The 14,785-nt window shown below is 56.7% G+C and overlaps 1 protein-coding gene across 2 annotated transcripts; it reads left to right on the forward strand.

Annotated features, from left to right (window-relative positions):
- The first annotated feature begins 90 nt into the window (after nucleotides 1-90).
- CAMKV (CaM kinase like vesicle associated) lies at nucleotides 91-14,496 on the forward strand. 2 transcript variants are annotated; one of them, XM_070050801.2, is made up of 12 exons: nucleotides 91-243; nucleotides 10,146-10,254; nucleotides 10,370-10,501; nucleotides 10,654-10,728; nucleotides 10,912-11,050; nucleotides 11,188-11,308; nucleotides 11,446-11,521; nucleotides 11,606-11,742; nucleotides 11,904-11,982; nucleotides 12,217-12,304; nucleotides 12,595-12,706; nucleotides 12,818-14,496. In XM_070050801.2, the coding sequence occupies exons 2-12, from the start codon at nucleotides 10,160-10,162 to the stop codon at nucleotides 13,171-13,173; spliced, it is 1,410 nt and encodes a 469-aa protein (XP_069906902.1). In that variant the 5' UTR covers nucleotides 91-243; nucleotides 10,146-10,159; the 3' UTR covers nucleotides 13,174-14,496. The 2 variants fall into 2 exon arrangements, with proteins under 2 accessions (XP_069906902.1, XP_051708383.1); XM_051852423.3 differs by having other exon boundaries at nucleotides 12,595-13,308.
- The last annotated feature ends 289 nt before the right edge of the window (nucleotides 14,497-14,785 follow it).

The following is a 14,785-nucleotide window of genomic DNA, read 5'->3' on the forward strand; positions in this document are numbered from 1 at the left end:
GCTCCTCCAGGGTCGGGGCGGGGCCGGCTGAGAGGCCCCGCCCCCAGCCCGCCCCCGGCCCAGGGTGCGAATCCGGTGCGGGCGAGCGACTGGCGATGCTGGAGGTTCGTGAGCCAAAGCGGCTGCAGCTGGCGCCGCGTCTGCCCCGCGTGCCCGGAGCGGATTCTGCCCGCCGCCCACGGACCCCTCGGCGCCCTGCTGAGCCCGCGATCCTTTCCTCCCTGTGACCAACCGGCGCTGCAGGTGCGAGGCGGGCCCGGCCGGGCTGGGGTGGGGTGGGGGGGTGCCTCCTGGATGCATGCTGTGGGATTTTGGGGAATTGTTCCCCCGGCTCCAGGTTCTGGGCGCAGAGTGCGCGGGGGAGCTGCGAGGGTTCGAAGTCCCCGCGGGGGCAGAACGCGCGGGCTCTGCAGATCCCGGGGGCGGCGTGCGGGGTCGGGCTAAAGTTCCTCATTGCCTCGGACGGCTCCAGGGCCCCAGGGGAAGCCTCTGCGGCTCCGATTGTAATAACATTTAACCCTCGAAGATTCGTGGTGCCCCGTGAGGGTAGGGGCCATGAGCCGAGCCGTCCCTCCCCGCTCCCTGAGCCGCTCCGGCCCCTCCCAACTGCCCCCGGGTCCCCTCCCTCCCGCTTAGCAGTCACTAATTTCCATGACAACGGAGAGTTCTTTCTGGGCGACAACCCGGAGGGGGCTGGGCGGGGCTGCTGCGGGGTGGGGGAGGAGGCCCCAAGACCCTGGGGACTAGCAGTCCCCTAGCCACGATCCGGTTTTCCAGCCTTCACGTGAGGGCCAGCCTGGGGGTCCAGCGCACCGACGCACGTGCGCGGTTTCGGGGGGAGGGGCGCACATGTTCCTGCTGGGAGCTGCGGGCTTGGTGCTCACACGTGTGCCTCCCGCATGTGTGTTGCTGTGCCAGCGGGGGCGAGCCAGCAGCACTGAGGAAGGGGGTCAGGGTGGCGCCACGGGGAAGAGCAGGGCCCTAGGCTGGTGGTGGTGTGTAGGGAGGGGACAGATAAAGCCCTGAACTTCTGCCGTCCCCAGGCTGTACTGCCTGGTAGAGACCCTGGGCTCTTGAGTCCCACTCCCCACCCCCAAGTAGCTCTGACAAATTGCTTTTGTCTGCACCCCCCAGGCAGAGTCTGCTCTGCCAGGTTCCTTCCTAGGAGTAGGGCCCGCTGTCCCTCACCAAAACCTGAGCCTGCATTCATCCATCCCCTGGGCTGCCCCTCCCAGATGCAGGTGTTGAGTCCCCCAGGCCCACCATCAGAGACCTGGCGCCCTCCACCCCTGCCAGCTCCAGCATCTGAGACTCAGTTTACCCCACTGGGAGGTTTGTGTGTCCCCTTCCCTCAGAGTCCGGCTGCTCTCCCCAGGGTGGGGCTAGGGTCCCTTCCATTCCCTCTGAGCACAGGCGCCTGGGCTGGCCCCTCAGGGATCTGCAGCCTCCCTTCCTCTCCACTCCATGCCTGCCCACACTCCCCGGCAGGCAGGCAGGCAGGCTTCCACCCTGGGAGGCCGCAGGGTCCCTGATTTCTGTTCGGGGAAACTGAGGCATGGGGACGGGAGGGGTGATGTGGTTGTTCTGCTGTTTCTGGGTTGCTTAGGGAGCTGCTTCTGGCCCTCCTGGTAGGGTGGATGTGACAGGATTAAGCTGAGCTGTAAGAGAGGCTCTGGGGACCTCGGGCCTGAGAGGATGGCAGATGGTGGGTCTTGACTGGGCCAGCTGAGAGGAGCGATGGATCCTGAAGGAGTCTTCATCTCCATCCTCCATGCTTGTGCCTTCAACACGTTGGATGTACCCTAAGCTGCCGCAGTGGCAGGGAGAGGGGTTGGGGAACCGTCCTGACCGGGGGGCTGCAACAGTTGGCTTCTTCCCCACCAGGAGAGCCCAAGAAACTGGCTGCTTTTTGGCTGTGCCTCCCACACCAAGTTCAGTGTCTGTCTGGGGGAAATAGGAGGATTCAGACTTGAAGCTCCTGGCCCAGGGGTTCAAAAACACATAGCCATCAGGCCTTTGGGCTTTGACAGGCACCCATGGGCCCGTTCAGAACCCCCTATCCCCTCCACCTCCCTCCTTCCTCTCTCTTGTGTCTGTATCCCTTTTACCCTTCCAGCACAGCTTCTGCTTTTGTCTGTGTCTCTGCCCTCTCTCTCTCTTTTCTAATGTCTCTGTCTCTCCACCTCCCCTTCTTTGATGGGGACCAGGGTTACAAGAACCCATGGGAGCAGCAGCCAGACCAAAGTCTCAGGAAATTTTTTTTTTTTTTGACAGGCAGAGTGGACAGTGAGAGAAAGAGAGACAGAGAGAAAGGTCTTCCTTTGCCGTTGGTTCACCCTCCAATGGCTGCCACAGCCGGCGCACCATGCCTATCCAAAGGCAGGAGCCAGGTGCTTATCCTGGTCACCCCATGGGGTGCAGGGCTCAAGCACTTGGGCCATCCTCCACTGCACTCCCTGCCACAGCAGAGAGCTGGCCTGGAAGAGGGGCGACCGGGACAGAATCCGGCGCCCTGACCGGGACTAGAACCCAGTGTGCCGGTGCCGCAAGGTAGAGGATTAGCCTACTGAGCCGTGGCGCCAGCCTAGGAAATCTTGAAGAAGGGACCTGGCCAACACCTCTCCCCTCCCCCTTCCCTGTTTTAAAACTTCCGTCACCATAGCAACCCTTTACTCCAGTGCCTTCCTCTGCATTTCCCCTCCTCCAACCACAGTGGAGACTCTGCTCCAGTAGATTCTGGGGCTCAAAGATTGGGATCCCAGGTGCCTGGGAGGGGCCGAGGAGCTGTAGACTCACCTGCTTGTTGAGGGTTGAACTTTTTGGAGGTAGCACCAGACTCTCTAAGGCTGGGAGGGATCCCTCCCTCCATATTCCCTCATTAGGTTGGGGGACAGTCAGTCCCTGGGGTTGTTGACTGTTTTTCGTGGAGCTTGAGGCCCAGCCAGGGGATCCCCTACCCAATCTCCTGAAGCTGTTGGAAAGTGGGCTATAATCTTGGCCCTGCCTCCTGACACCGGACTTTGTGAGTGAGGTCCCCAAGTCCCCTGGTCCTCTGGGTGAGGGCTCGACTGTGAGCAAGGCAAGGCTTGGGCCTGGGCATGTCCACGGGAGCAGGAAACTCAGCCCCAGTCCCTGAGAGAAGACAGCAGGGGAGGGGAGGGATGCCTGCAGGCTGGAGTTCACAGCTGCCACTAAATCGGGAGGTGTTGCCTACAGTCATTGGGAGGCGGTCAGAGGCCTCCTGGGCCCCTCCTGGCCTTCCTAGATCCACTGCAAGCTCTGCAGCCCCACATAGCAGGAGACCAGGGCAGCGGGAAGCTCCTGTGTATGGCTATGACCCAGTGCGGGAGACTATAAGACCCTGATGAGGGGCCTCTTGGCGTCTGTCCCACGTGGGCTTTTCCTGTCCAGACTTCCTGAAGATGCACTGGAGCCCCTAGGAAACCTTTGTAACTGCAGCACCGCCCACAGAGGCTCCCTCGGGATAGCCTGAGGCTGGATTCCCTGAGCCCAGTGGTCAGTCCCCAGGAGCAGGCAGAGACCAGGGAGCACTTGGCTCTCCAGCTCCCTGAGAACCAGCTGGAGGGCAGTGGCAGTGCCGGGTTCTGTACTGCCCCCACCCAGCCTCCCTTTGGCAGCCCCGATGCGTGCTGTTTATTTCTTCTGCAGTGAGTGGGGGGAGCTGTGACCTGGGAAAGAGCTGCTGTGACGGGACTCCTGTGTACTTCCATGGCCCTGTGCAGACCTGCCTGAGGTGGGGCCCAGGTCCTGTGTTGCTGGGAGGAGACCTGTCTCCTGTTGGGTGTTGGGTCTGGGCCACGGGGGCGAGTTTGAGAAATGCAAACCTCTTTCTGCTTGGCCTCCCACTGCTCTTAGAACTGTCCTTCGGCTGCTCCTCCAGCTTCAGGGCCAAGGTCCCCCTTGATGTTCTTGGTGCACATACCCACAGCTTCCCAGCTAGCGTGAGTGGGTAGCAGATGGTAGAGTGGGTGGGGGTGGGACCGAGGTGCTAATTGCAAGCATGGCCCCTCTTTCTCCTCTTCTCACCCTAGGGCCAGTGAATGGTGAGAAGGAGTAGTAACTGGCTGAGATCAGTACAACCATGATGGGGGTGGGGGTGGGGGCAGATCTGTGCTTGTCCCAGCCTTGAGGCCTGCAGGACCTGTTGGATCCAGGTTGATGTTACTGTGAACAGAAGCTCAGCTTTCTGTGGTAGAGAGAGACCCCACCCCGCCCCGGGTGCCTGTGGCCATGAGTGCTTATGCATAATCAAAAGCTGGGGCCAGGTTCAGGGACAAGCATATGTGAAACCTGCCACCCACACCACGCTGGCAGAGCCAGGAGCTGTTGGAGTGGGGTGAGAAGTGGAGGTTTGGAAGTATCACAGAGAAGGGCCATTTTGAGTCTGGCCTTGGAGCATCAGAATTGTATGAGACAATTTGTTGTACAACCAACCTCCTAATGCCACAAATCGCAATGAGAGGAGAGATTCAGCCTAGGTCTTAGCACCTTGCTCCTGCGGAGGCTGCTGCACAGGGAAGCCAAGGTGGGCAGCACCCTGGCCAGGGCCCACACTTCCTGCCATTGAAGAAATGCAGTTGAGCTAGCGAGTCACCTGTTGGATGCTGAGGTAGTTGCCGATTTTTTGTTAATGTTATAAATAACTCTGCCGTGACAAATAGGATTCTGATAGGAGGCTTTGGGGGAAGGGCGTTCCTGCTAGGGGAAATGGCATAAGCAAAGCGACAGAGCTGGCGCACAGGAGTTTCCTAGCCCTCCCGGGAGACCTGCAGGCTCAGGTGCCACCCTCCTGCCTCGTGCACGGCCCTCGGATTCCAGCCTCGAAAGGGAATGGCTGCCCTTTTGTGCCAGTGAAGGGCTGCAGTGGGCCCCTTCCCCCCAAGATGTTATGTGTGGAGCTGGGTGACCAGCAGTGGTGGGTGGCTGTGCCCCTGCTCAGCGGCGAGAATGGGATTCCAGCCTCAGGCTCTTCCCCAGCGCTCACAGGAGCAGGGATGTGGCCATGGCGGCAAAGACACGCAGTCGGCGACAATCTTCAAAGCCTCTCGTTTGCCTCTGCAGCGCCTCACAAGATGGCTTAAGCTCTGGTTTGAATAACACTTTTGTGTTTGTATTCCGGGAGCCCCAGCGACCCAGATGAGGGAATGATGGAATTTGTTTCCTAAGGCTGATGGCAAATTTGGGTGTCTGACCTGGAGATGCCTGGGAGGAAGAGAGTAGCAGCCAGGGCTTGCGGTGGGGCTTGTCTGGGTGCTGGTCTTTGACCCTGGCTGGCAGAGTCCCTGGTGTTAAGCTGCCCCCTTCTTCTGTTTTCTACTCCACTGAGGCTGTGAGTGCATTCAGGGAGGGGAACATCTAGGTGCCCAAGGCCTCTGCCCAGCAGGTGCTGACACCGAAGGAGAGCATGACACAGGCCAGCAGGGGCAGAGCGGTGTCGTGGCTCCTCAGCACAGAGCTTCCTGCACTGTGACCAGGCGTCCTCGGAATCGCACCTGTAGAGTCACCAACTCCCCTGTCTCTGAGCAAGTGTGCCGGTGCCTTCTCCTTTGGGTTCTGGAGCCAACCCGCCAGCAGCACGATGAGGGGCAGGCCGTAACTGGCAGGGCTGCAGATACGGGGTTCCATGCCCCAGGTGCGCAGGGTGTGTGGAGCCCACGGAGCCAGCTGTCCCAGCCCCCAGCAGGCTCCAGCACTTGACAGGCTTGCCTTGCTCCTCCTGACCTTCACCCCTGCCTGCTTCCTGGCAAACCCGCCCCTCCTAGCCCAGCCCTCATGCTACGTCTTCCTCCAAGCTCTTCCTCGCCCCCCCCCACAGATGGGCATTCTCTCTTTGAGGAATCCCCCAAGCACTGCACCTGGATGCAACATTTACTAAATCAATTGAAGTAAACATAGCAAAAATTCTAATAGGAAAGTGATCAATAAAAGGAATACTCTGTCCCTTCACCATCCAATTCTTTGCCCTAATGAGAACTCTTATTTCCTTTGGTGTCTTTCTAGAAAAGAGTTTGTGCGTATATACCAGAGTATGAGCTATAAAAAGCTTTCCCAAATATCAGCACCCTCTACCCATCATTCTGTCCCTTGCTTTTTTTTTTTTTTTTTCCTAATTTATTTATTTGAAAGGCAAAGTTACAGAGAAGCAGAGGCAGAGAGAGGGAGAGAGAGAGGGACAGAGAGAGAGTCTTCCATCCACGACTTCACACCCTAAATGGATGCAATGGCCAGAACTGAGCCAATCCAAAGCTAAGAGCCAGGAGCTTCTTCTGGGTCTCCCATGTAGGTGCAAGGGCACAAGCACTTGGGCCATCTTCTACTGCCTTCCCAGGCTACAGCAGAGAGCTGGATTGGAAGCAGAGCAGCTGGGACTCAAACCAGTGCCCATATGAGATGCTGGCACTGCAGGAGGTGGCTTTACCTGCTATGCCACAGTGCCAGCCTCTGTCCCTTGCTTTTTCACCTAACTCTCCCAACGCAGTACATTATGCTTTAAAAAATTATTATTTTTTTTAATTTTGTGTGAAAAGCAGAATGAGGTGAGGGAGGAGAGAGAGACTCTTCCATTCACTGGTTCACTCACCAAATGGCTGCAATAGCTGGAGCTGAGCCAGGCAGAAGGTAGGAGCCTAGAGCTTCATCAGAATCTCCCACATGGATGAGAAAGGCCAAGCACTTGGGGCCATCCTCCACTGCCTTCCCAGGCACATTAGCAGGGGGCTGCATTGGAAGCAGAGTAGCTGGGACTTAACTGGCACTCCTATATGAGATGCCTACATTGCAGGCAAGAGCTTAGCCCATTGCACCACAATGCTCATACTATGCTTTTTTCTTTTTTAAGATTTATTTTATTGGGGCCAGCACTATGGGGCAGTGGGTTAAAGCCCTAGCCTGCAGTGCCAGCATCCCATTTGGGTACCAGTTTGAGTCCCAGCTGCCCCTCTTCCAATCTAGCTCTCTGGTATGGCCTGGGAAAATAGCAGCAGATGGCCCAAGTTCTTGGGCCCCTGCACCCATGTGGGAGACCAGGAGAAGCTCCTGGCTCCTGGCTTCAGATCAGTGCAGCTCTGGCTGTTGTGATCATTTGGGGAGTGAACTGGAAGAGTGGAAGACCTCTCTCTGTCTCTGGCTCTACCTTTATCTGTAACTCTTTCAAATAAATAAAATAAAAAGATTTATTTATCTGAAAGGCAGAGTTACAGAGAGAGGTAGAGATGGAGAGAGAATGTCTTGCATCCATTGGTTCGCTCCCCAAATGGCTGCAATGGCTGGAGCTGAGCCAATCTGAAGCCAGGAGCCAGGAGCTTCTACTGGTTCCCCCACGTGAGTGCAGGGGCCCAAGCATGTGGGTTATCTTTCACTGCTTTCCCAGGCCATAAGCAGAAAGCTGGAAAGGAAGAGGAGCAGCGGGAACACTAATCAGCACCCATATGGGATGCCAGCACTGCAGGCTGAGGCTTAGCCTACTGTGCCACAGTGCCAACCCCAACACACTATACATTTTAATGCTTACAAAGTATTCTGTAGTATGGATGGCCCTTGTTTTTATCAACATTTTTTACTGTTTTTTTTTTTTTAAGATTTATTTATTTGAAAGTCAGAGTTACACAGAGAGAGGAGAAGCAGAGAGAGAGAGAGAGAGAGGTCTTCCAAATGATGTTTCACTCCCCAATTGGCTGCAATGGCTGGAGTTGCGCCGGTCCAAAGCCAGGAGCTTCTTCCAGGTCTCCCACATGGGTGCAGGGGCCCAAGGACCTGGGCCATCTTCCACTGCTTTCCCAGGCCGTAGCAGAGAGCTAGATTGGAAGTGGAGCAGCCGGTCTTGAACAGGCGCCCATGTGGGATGCCGGTGCTTCAAGCCAGGGTGTTAACCTGCTGCACCACAGTGCCAGCCCCAACATTTTTTATTGTGAAATATAACCCAATTATATGGTGTTGACCACATCTGTATGTATGTTTATTAATTATTATGGAGCAAACACCTGTTCAGGGTCACAAATAGACCTTCCGGCTGGCGCCGCAGCTCACTAGGCTAATCCTCCACCTTGCAGCGCCGGCACACCGGGTTCTAGTCCTGGTCGGGGCGCCGGATTCTGTCCCGGTTGTTCCTCTTCCAGTCCAGCTCTCTGCTGTGGCCCGGGAGTGCAGTGGAGGATGGCCCAAGTCTTGGGCCCTGCACCCCATGGGAGACCAGGAGAAGCACCTGGCTCCTGCCTTCGGATCAGCGCGGTGCACCGGCCGCAGCACGCCGGCCGCAGCGGCCATTGGAGGGTGAACCAACGGCAAAGGAAGACCTTTCTCTCAGTCTTTCTCTCTCACTGTCCACTCTGCCTGTCAAAAAAAAAAAAAATCCTAAAAAACAAAACAAAACAAAAAAACAAATAGACCTTCCAGGGCTGCACTTCCCTTTCTCCTAGAAGGAACTATTATCTGACTCTTGGTGATTATTTCCTAGCTTTTCTTTATAGTTCTGCTACTAGGTTTGCATTTGTAGACAACATAGATGAGTTCTCCCTGTTTTTGAACTCTGTTTTAATAGGATCCTATTATATGTATTCTTGTGTGTGTGTGTGTGTGTGTGTGTTGTGTGTTTCCACTAAACACCATGTAAGATTCAACATGCTGGGGCTGACATTGTGGTACATCAAGTTAAGCCACTGCCTGTAATGCCAGCATCCTGTATAGGCGCTGGTTCAAGTCCTAGCTGCTCCACTTTCTATCCAGCTCTCTGCTAATACACATAGGGAAGCAGCAGAAGGTGGTCCAAGTGCTTGGGCCCCTGCTACCTATGTGGAAGACCCAGATGGAGTTTCACCTGGCCCAGCCCTAACTGTTATAGCGATTTGGGGAGTGAACCAGTAGATGGAAGATCTCTCTCTCTATCTGTAACTCTGCCTTTCAAATAAATAAATAAGAAAGTAAGTATTTATTTAAAAAAGACTTGATACGCCATTGGGTCTAGCAGTAGCTCTTTCATTTCCATTTCCATTGCTATGCCATTATGTGAGTATGCCACAATACACCCTGCTAGTAGATACAAGCATACTTTTTTTTTTTTTTTTTTTTTTGACAGGCAGAGTGGACAGTGAGAGAGAGAGACAGAGAGAAAGGTCTTCCTTTGCCGTTGGTTCACCCTCCAATGGCCGCCGCGGCCAGCGCACTGCGGCCGGTGCACCGCGCTGATCCGAAGGCAGGAGCCAGGTGCTTCTCCTGGTCTCCCATGGGGTGCAGGGCCAAAGTACTTGGGCCATCCTCCACTGCACTCCCAGGCCACAGCAGAGAGCTGGCCTGGAAGAGGGGCAACCGGGACAGAATCTGGTGCCCCGACCAGGACTAGAACCCGGTGTGCCGGCGCTGCAAGGTGGAGGATTAGCCTAGTAAGCCACAGCGCCGGCCAAGCATACTTTCTAAAGATCATGGAAAGTGCAATTAAATGATAAACTTTTTTTTGGTACAAAGCTTTTCAAATCTGTTCCTAGTTTTTCATAATATACATTTTCCATTACCTGTTTGAAAATCCCCTGTATTTGACCTCTGTCCGATTTGGCAGTTATGAATGTAGCCACTATGAGCCATCTTGTACGAGTGTCCTGGTGCACACATGTCTGCCTGTCTGTGGCGCATCTGTGAAGGGGGGTGAAGGCTGGGTCCTGGGGTGTGTTTGACATCTGTGGTTTTACCACACTGCTTCCCGATGGGGAGACTGGTCCTCTCCCAGCAGGGCTCATGCTCTCCACATCTTCACCAATGCTTGGGATCTCCAGACCTTCAGAAGTGAGTATCTGGTGGGTTGGCCATTATAGCCCTCTTCATCTGTGAAGCAGCTAAAATTTAGAGAAAGTCTTGGAGTCTTTTGAGTGTCAATAATGGCAAAACTATCCCCTAATACGACAGTTTAACACATTTTTCATAAATGGGGGCTATTGTAGTTCAGGAAGTCAAACTGGGTGTCTGGATTTATGACCCAAAAAGCAGAGGTAGGAACTGAGTCTGCCTGCTCTCGAGCCGCTCCTCGTGCTGATCTGCCCCTGTGTGGCCTGAGCCAGGTTGGGATCTCTCAAAGCAGCCACCATGTGGTGGGAGGAAGTGGGAGTGGCACAGCTGAACCGGACCCCTCCTGCCCACAGCTTATTGCCTGGCAATGCCGTTTGGGTGTGTGACTCTGGGTGACAAGAAGAACTATAACCAGCCATCGGAGGTAACCGACAGATATGACTTGGGACAAGTCATCAAGACGTGAGTGCTTCAGGCCTGTTGGGCAAGGCTGGGTGGGCGGGCAAGGACTGAGGAAGGGGGACTGGGGTGCAGCCCGTGCTCAGCCAGGGCTGAGGGGATCGCCTGTTGGCTGCAGTGAGGAATTCTGTGAGATCTTCCGGGCCAAGGACAAGACGACGGGCAAGCTGCACACATGCAAGAAGTTCCAGAAGCGGGATGGCCGCAAGGTGCGGAAGGCAGCCAAGAACGAGATAGGCATCCTGAAGATGTGAGTGTAAGGCCTGGGGAAAGGGTGGGCTGGCAGGGAGCAGGCAGCTGGCCTCGGGATTGGCCCGCCTCTGGCCGGTTAGTCTGCTGGAGCTGCTGCAGTGACCAGGGGCTTACCCAGCCCTGACTGCTGGCTCCTTTTCCTGCTGCCAGGGTGAAGCATCCCAACATCTTGCAGCTGGTGGATGTGTTTGTGACCCGCAAGGAATACTTCATCTTCCTGGAGCTGTGAGTGCGGGCCTGGGGTCAGAGAGGATTCCCCAGTCCCCGGGGTCTTCCCTCGTCCTGCCTTCTGCAGCTAAGGAAAGCCCCCTTTTCTGAACCCTTGGGGACCCAAATGCAGCCCACCCAAGTGCTCCTGCCCCACCCCCGGTCCTGCCCACGCCGGGCTCAGGGACTGGTGTCCCTCAGGGCCACGGGGAGGGAGGTGTTTGACTGGATCCTGGACCAGGGCTACTACTCGGAACGAGACACGAGCAACGTGGTGCGGCAGGTCCTGGAGGCTGTGGCCTACTTGCACTCACTCAAGATTGTGCACAGGAACCTCAAGGTGAGGCCAGGGCCAGAGTCAAAGGGAGCTGGGCTGGGTTGGGCTGGGCTGGGTAGCACTTCGGGGTCTTGGTCCAGCCCCTTACGTCTACTCGTGTCTGCTTCTGGCCACCCACATGCCATTCCTGGCCGGGGCAGCTGGAGAACCTGGTTTACTACAACCGGCTGAAGAACTCCAAGATTGTCATCAGCGACTTCCACCTGGCTAAGCTAGAGAATGGCCTCATCAAGGAGCCTTGTGGGACCCCCGAGTATCTGGGCAAGCACATGGTGGGGCAGGGGCGGGATGGGGGCAGCCTTTCTGGGTGGGGGAAAGGGAGTCCCCATTCGAGGAAGTGGGTGTGGATGGCACTGGGCCTAGTCAGACCTGATACTAAACAGTAGCATTGTTTGTAGCCCCGGAGGTGGTAGGTCGGCAGCGGTATGGACGCCCTGTGGACTGCTGGGCCATTGGAGTCATCATGTACATCCTGTGAGTAGACTAGCAAAGCAGCCTTGCGGCCAAGTGGAGTGGGGCCTGTGTCTGTGCTGTCCTGGGTGACCCTGCCCCACGCAGGCTTTCAGGCAACCCGCCCTTCTATGAGGAGGTAGAGGAAGACGACTACGAGAATCATGATAAGAATCTCTTCCGCAAGATCCTGGCTGGTGACTATGAGTTTGACTCTCCGTACTGGGATGATATTTCGCAGGCAGGTGAGGAGGTGCCCAAGCACGTGAGTGCAGAGCGGTGGGGAGGGGGCCTCTGCTCCCAGCTTCTTCAGCTGGATTCTGCTCCTGCCTCGCTGCCCGTTCACCACCTGTAGACAGTGACATTGGGGCACCCATGCCTTCCCCCTCCCTGGCTTTGTCCGCAGCCAAAGACCTTGTCACAAGGCTGATGGAGGTAGAGCAAGACCAGCGGATCACTGCGGAAGAGGCCATCTCCCATGAGTGGTGAGCAGGGCCCAGGGGAATGGAGAGGCCAGGGCTCTCTTGATTCCAGCCCCCCACCCCACCCCTACCCACACCTAGTAGCCCCATCCTTGAGGCCCTGAGTGGTGACGGCAACCAGAGCTCAGCTAGCCCAAAGGTTCTGAATGGCTCTCCCGGGATCCCGGGGGAAGGGCTGGGCAGGTCTCCCCAGAGGCCTACACCCCTCAGATCCGGATGCATTTCCACGCTTTCCAGGATTTCTGGCAATGCTGCCTCTGACAAGAACATCAAGGATGGTGTCTGTGCCCAGATTGAAAAGAACTTTGCCAGGGCCAAGTGGAAGGTAAGACTTGGGTAGCTCCCTCTCTTGGACTGATCCCAAGTGCTGCTTCTGGCACTCACGGTTTCTTGCCTGCTGCACAGTCCTGCAGCCATAAATAAGCTTCGCTCGGGCCTTCAGGTCTAGCTGTAGCCATTGTCATTATCTACCTTAGGAGCACTGGGCAGCTGGGTCCTTGGCCCTGGGGTGGTCAGAGGCAGCTGGGAGCACCATGGAAGAGGCTGGCTTTGGCCTGGCCAAGGAATGGATCTGCGGTCGTCACCCTGAGCCTCTCTCTGCTGTCTTCCTTTTAGAAAGCTGTCCGAGTGACCACCCTCATGAAACGGCTCCGGGCGCCAGAGCAGTCCGGTGCAGCTGCAGCACAGTCTGCCTCAGCCACAGACACGGCTACCCCTGGGGCTACAGGTGGGGCCGCAGCTGCGAGTGGAGCTGCCCCAGCCCCTGGGAGCAGTGCCACCCCAGCCACGGAGGGTGATGCTGCATGTGCCGCAAAGAGTGATAATGTGGCCTCCGCAGACCGTAGTGCCACCCCGGCTACAGACGGCAGTGTCACCCCAGCCACTGACGGCAGTGTCACTCCAGCCACCGATGGGAGCATCACCCCGGCCACCGATGGCAGTGTCACCCCAGCCACTGACAGGAGCGCTACTCCAGCCACTGATGGGAGAGCCACGCCAGCCACAGAAGAGGGCACTGTGCCCGCCACCCAAAGCAGTGCCACGCCAGCTACCAAGGCAGCTGCCACCCCTGAGCCGGCTATGGCCCAGCCGGACAGCACAGCCCTAGAGGGCGCCACAGGCCAGGCTCCACCCTCTAGTAAAGGGGAAGAGGCTGCTGGCTCTGTCCAGGAGTCTCGGAGGGAGACCAGCTGAGTGGGCAGCCTGGTGGGGGGGTCAGGGGACGGGCAAGAGGGTGGGCAAGAGATGAGGGGATTCTCATGTACATAGAGTCACTGGCATGAAGCCCTCACTTCCCCACGCCCCCTGCATCCCAGTGGGGCGTACCTGGGGGTCACGGGAGAGTAGTCTCGTCTCCTGTGTATACGTGTGTATGTGAGTGGTGGGCAGGCCAGAGGCAGGGCCAGCCCCAGCCCTTGCATGGATTTCTCGTGGCTTTTTCTGTCTTTTGCTAGCTTTACCAGTTTCTGTTCCTTGTGGGACACTGTTCTAGGGATACTCAGGGGGGTCCCCGCTCTCCTTCCCCTTTCTTTCTGGCCTCACCATTCCCCCAGGCAGGCCCTGCAGGTCCCATACTCTCCCAGGCCCTAAACTTGGTGGCCTTGCCCTGAGAGCTGGTCCTCCAGCGAGGCCCTGTCAGTGGCCTCAGGCTCCTGCGCATGAGGATGTGCGCCTTAGTGTGTGGGCTGCTCTAGGAGTGGACACAGGCTGGCAGAGAGGGTGCAGAAACCTAGGGCAGCATGCTTTAAGTCAAGACCGGTCACATGGCTGGGGGCACTGCTCATTAGCTACGGGGTTCCTAAGAGTTGGAAGAAAACAGTAGGAGGGTAGAAGTTTCCATCTTTGCCCGTGGGAAGTCCCTCCTAAGACCCTTGCGTTATTTGCCCTTCTGAGCCCTAAAGTGGGTTGCCCTGGACCCTGAACTTCCTGAGCCTCTAAGAGAAAGGAGGAGCAATGAGGGTGTGGCAACGAGACCTGGGAGAGAGAGTATAGGCCCAGCCCTCAGTGTCCCAGCCTAGCTGGGTCCTTACCCTGGGCCACACAAGGAGAGCTGTTATACCCTTGCTCGTCCTAGATGCCAGCCCCCACGGGCTCAGCCGACAAGTCCCCTCTGTCCCAGGGGGCCTACTGCATGGCAGTACCTTGGGGGGTTGCTATTCACAGAGGCAGATTATTTTGTTTTGTTTTGTTTTCAGTTCAACAAAATGGAGAGGAACCTTCTCTATTTCTATGGCTTCTATCAGAGGCCCAGGTGCCTCTGAGCCATGTTGAGTTGCTTTTGCTGGGATGAGGAAGTAGAATAAGACTCCCCAGTTCCCTGAGGGAGGTTCCCGACAGGTGCCCTTTGTCAGACCCCACCACAGCCTGGACAGGCAGCCATACTGGTCCTTGCCCTTGCTTGGCACTTGTGGTGGTCCTGCCCTTCTCCCTGCATGCCCGTGGGTCTGCTCTGGTATGTGAAGGTTGGTGGGCTGTGTGCCTGCTGAACCTGGCAAATAAACGTCACCCTGCAAAGCCTCCGGCTGCTTCCTCTGTCTAACCGGGGAGGAGCCCCTAGAAGGCAGTGCACAGGGGAGAGGCTGGGAGAAGGCTCACATGTTGTGGCTGCTGCTCAGTGCCCCTGGGTGGCTTGGTCTGGGGTGAAGATCATCCTGATCACTCGATTCCTTGATGATGGTGGTGGGGTCCTCTGAATTCAGAAATCAATGTGGGTGGTGGGTCCTGGGCTAGGTTTGGGCCAAGGAACACCCCGTGGGCTGTTCTGACTTCTGTTGACCAAGAAGTCTTTGTCTTGACCTGGGCATAC

The sequence above is a fragment of the Oryctolagus cuniculus genome, chromosome 10, assembly GCF_051225735.1.
Source record: "Oryctolagus cuniculus isolate XC-2025 breed Fujian yellow rabbit chromosome 10, ASM5122573v1, whole genome shotgun sequence".
In the NCBI taxonomy this organism is placed as follows: Eukaryota; Metazoa; Chordata; class Mammalia; order Lagomorpha; family Leporidae; genus Oryctolagus; species Oryctolagus cuniculus.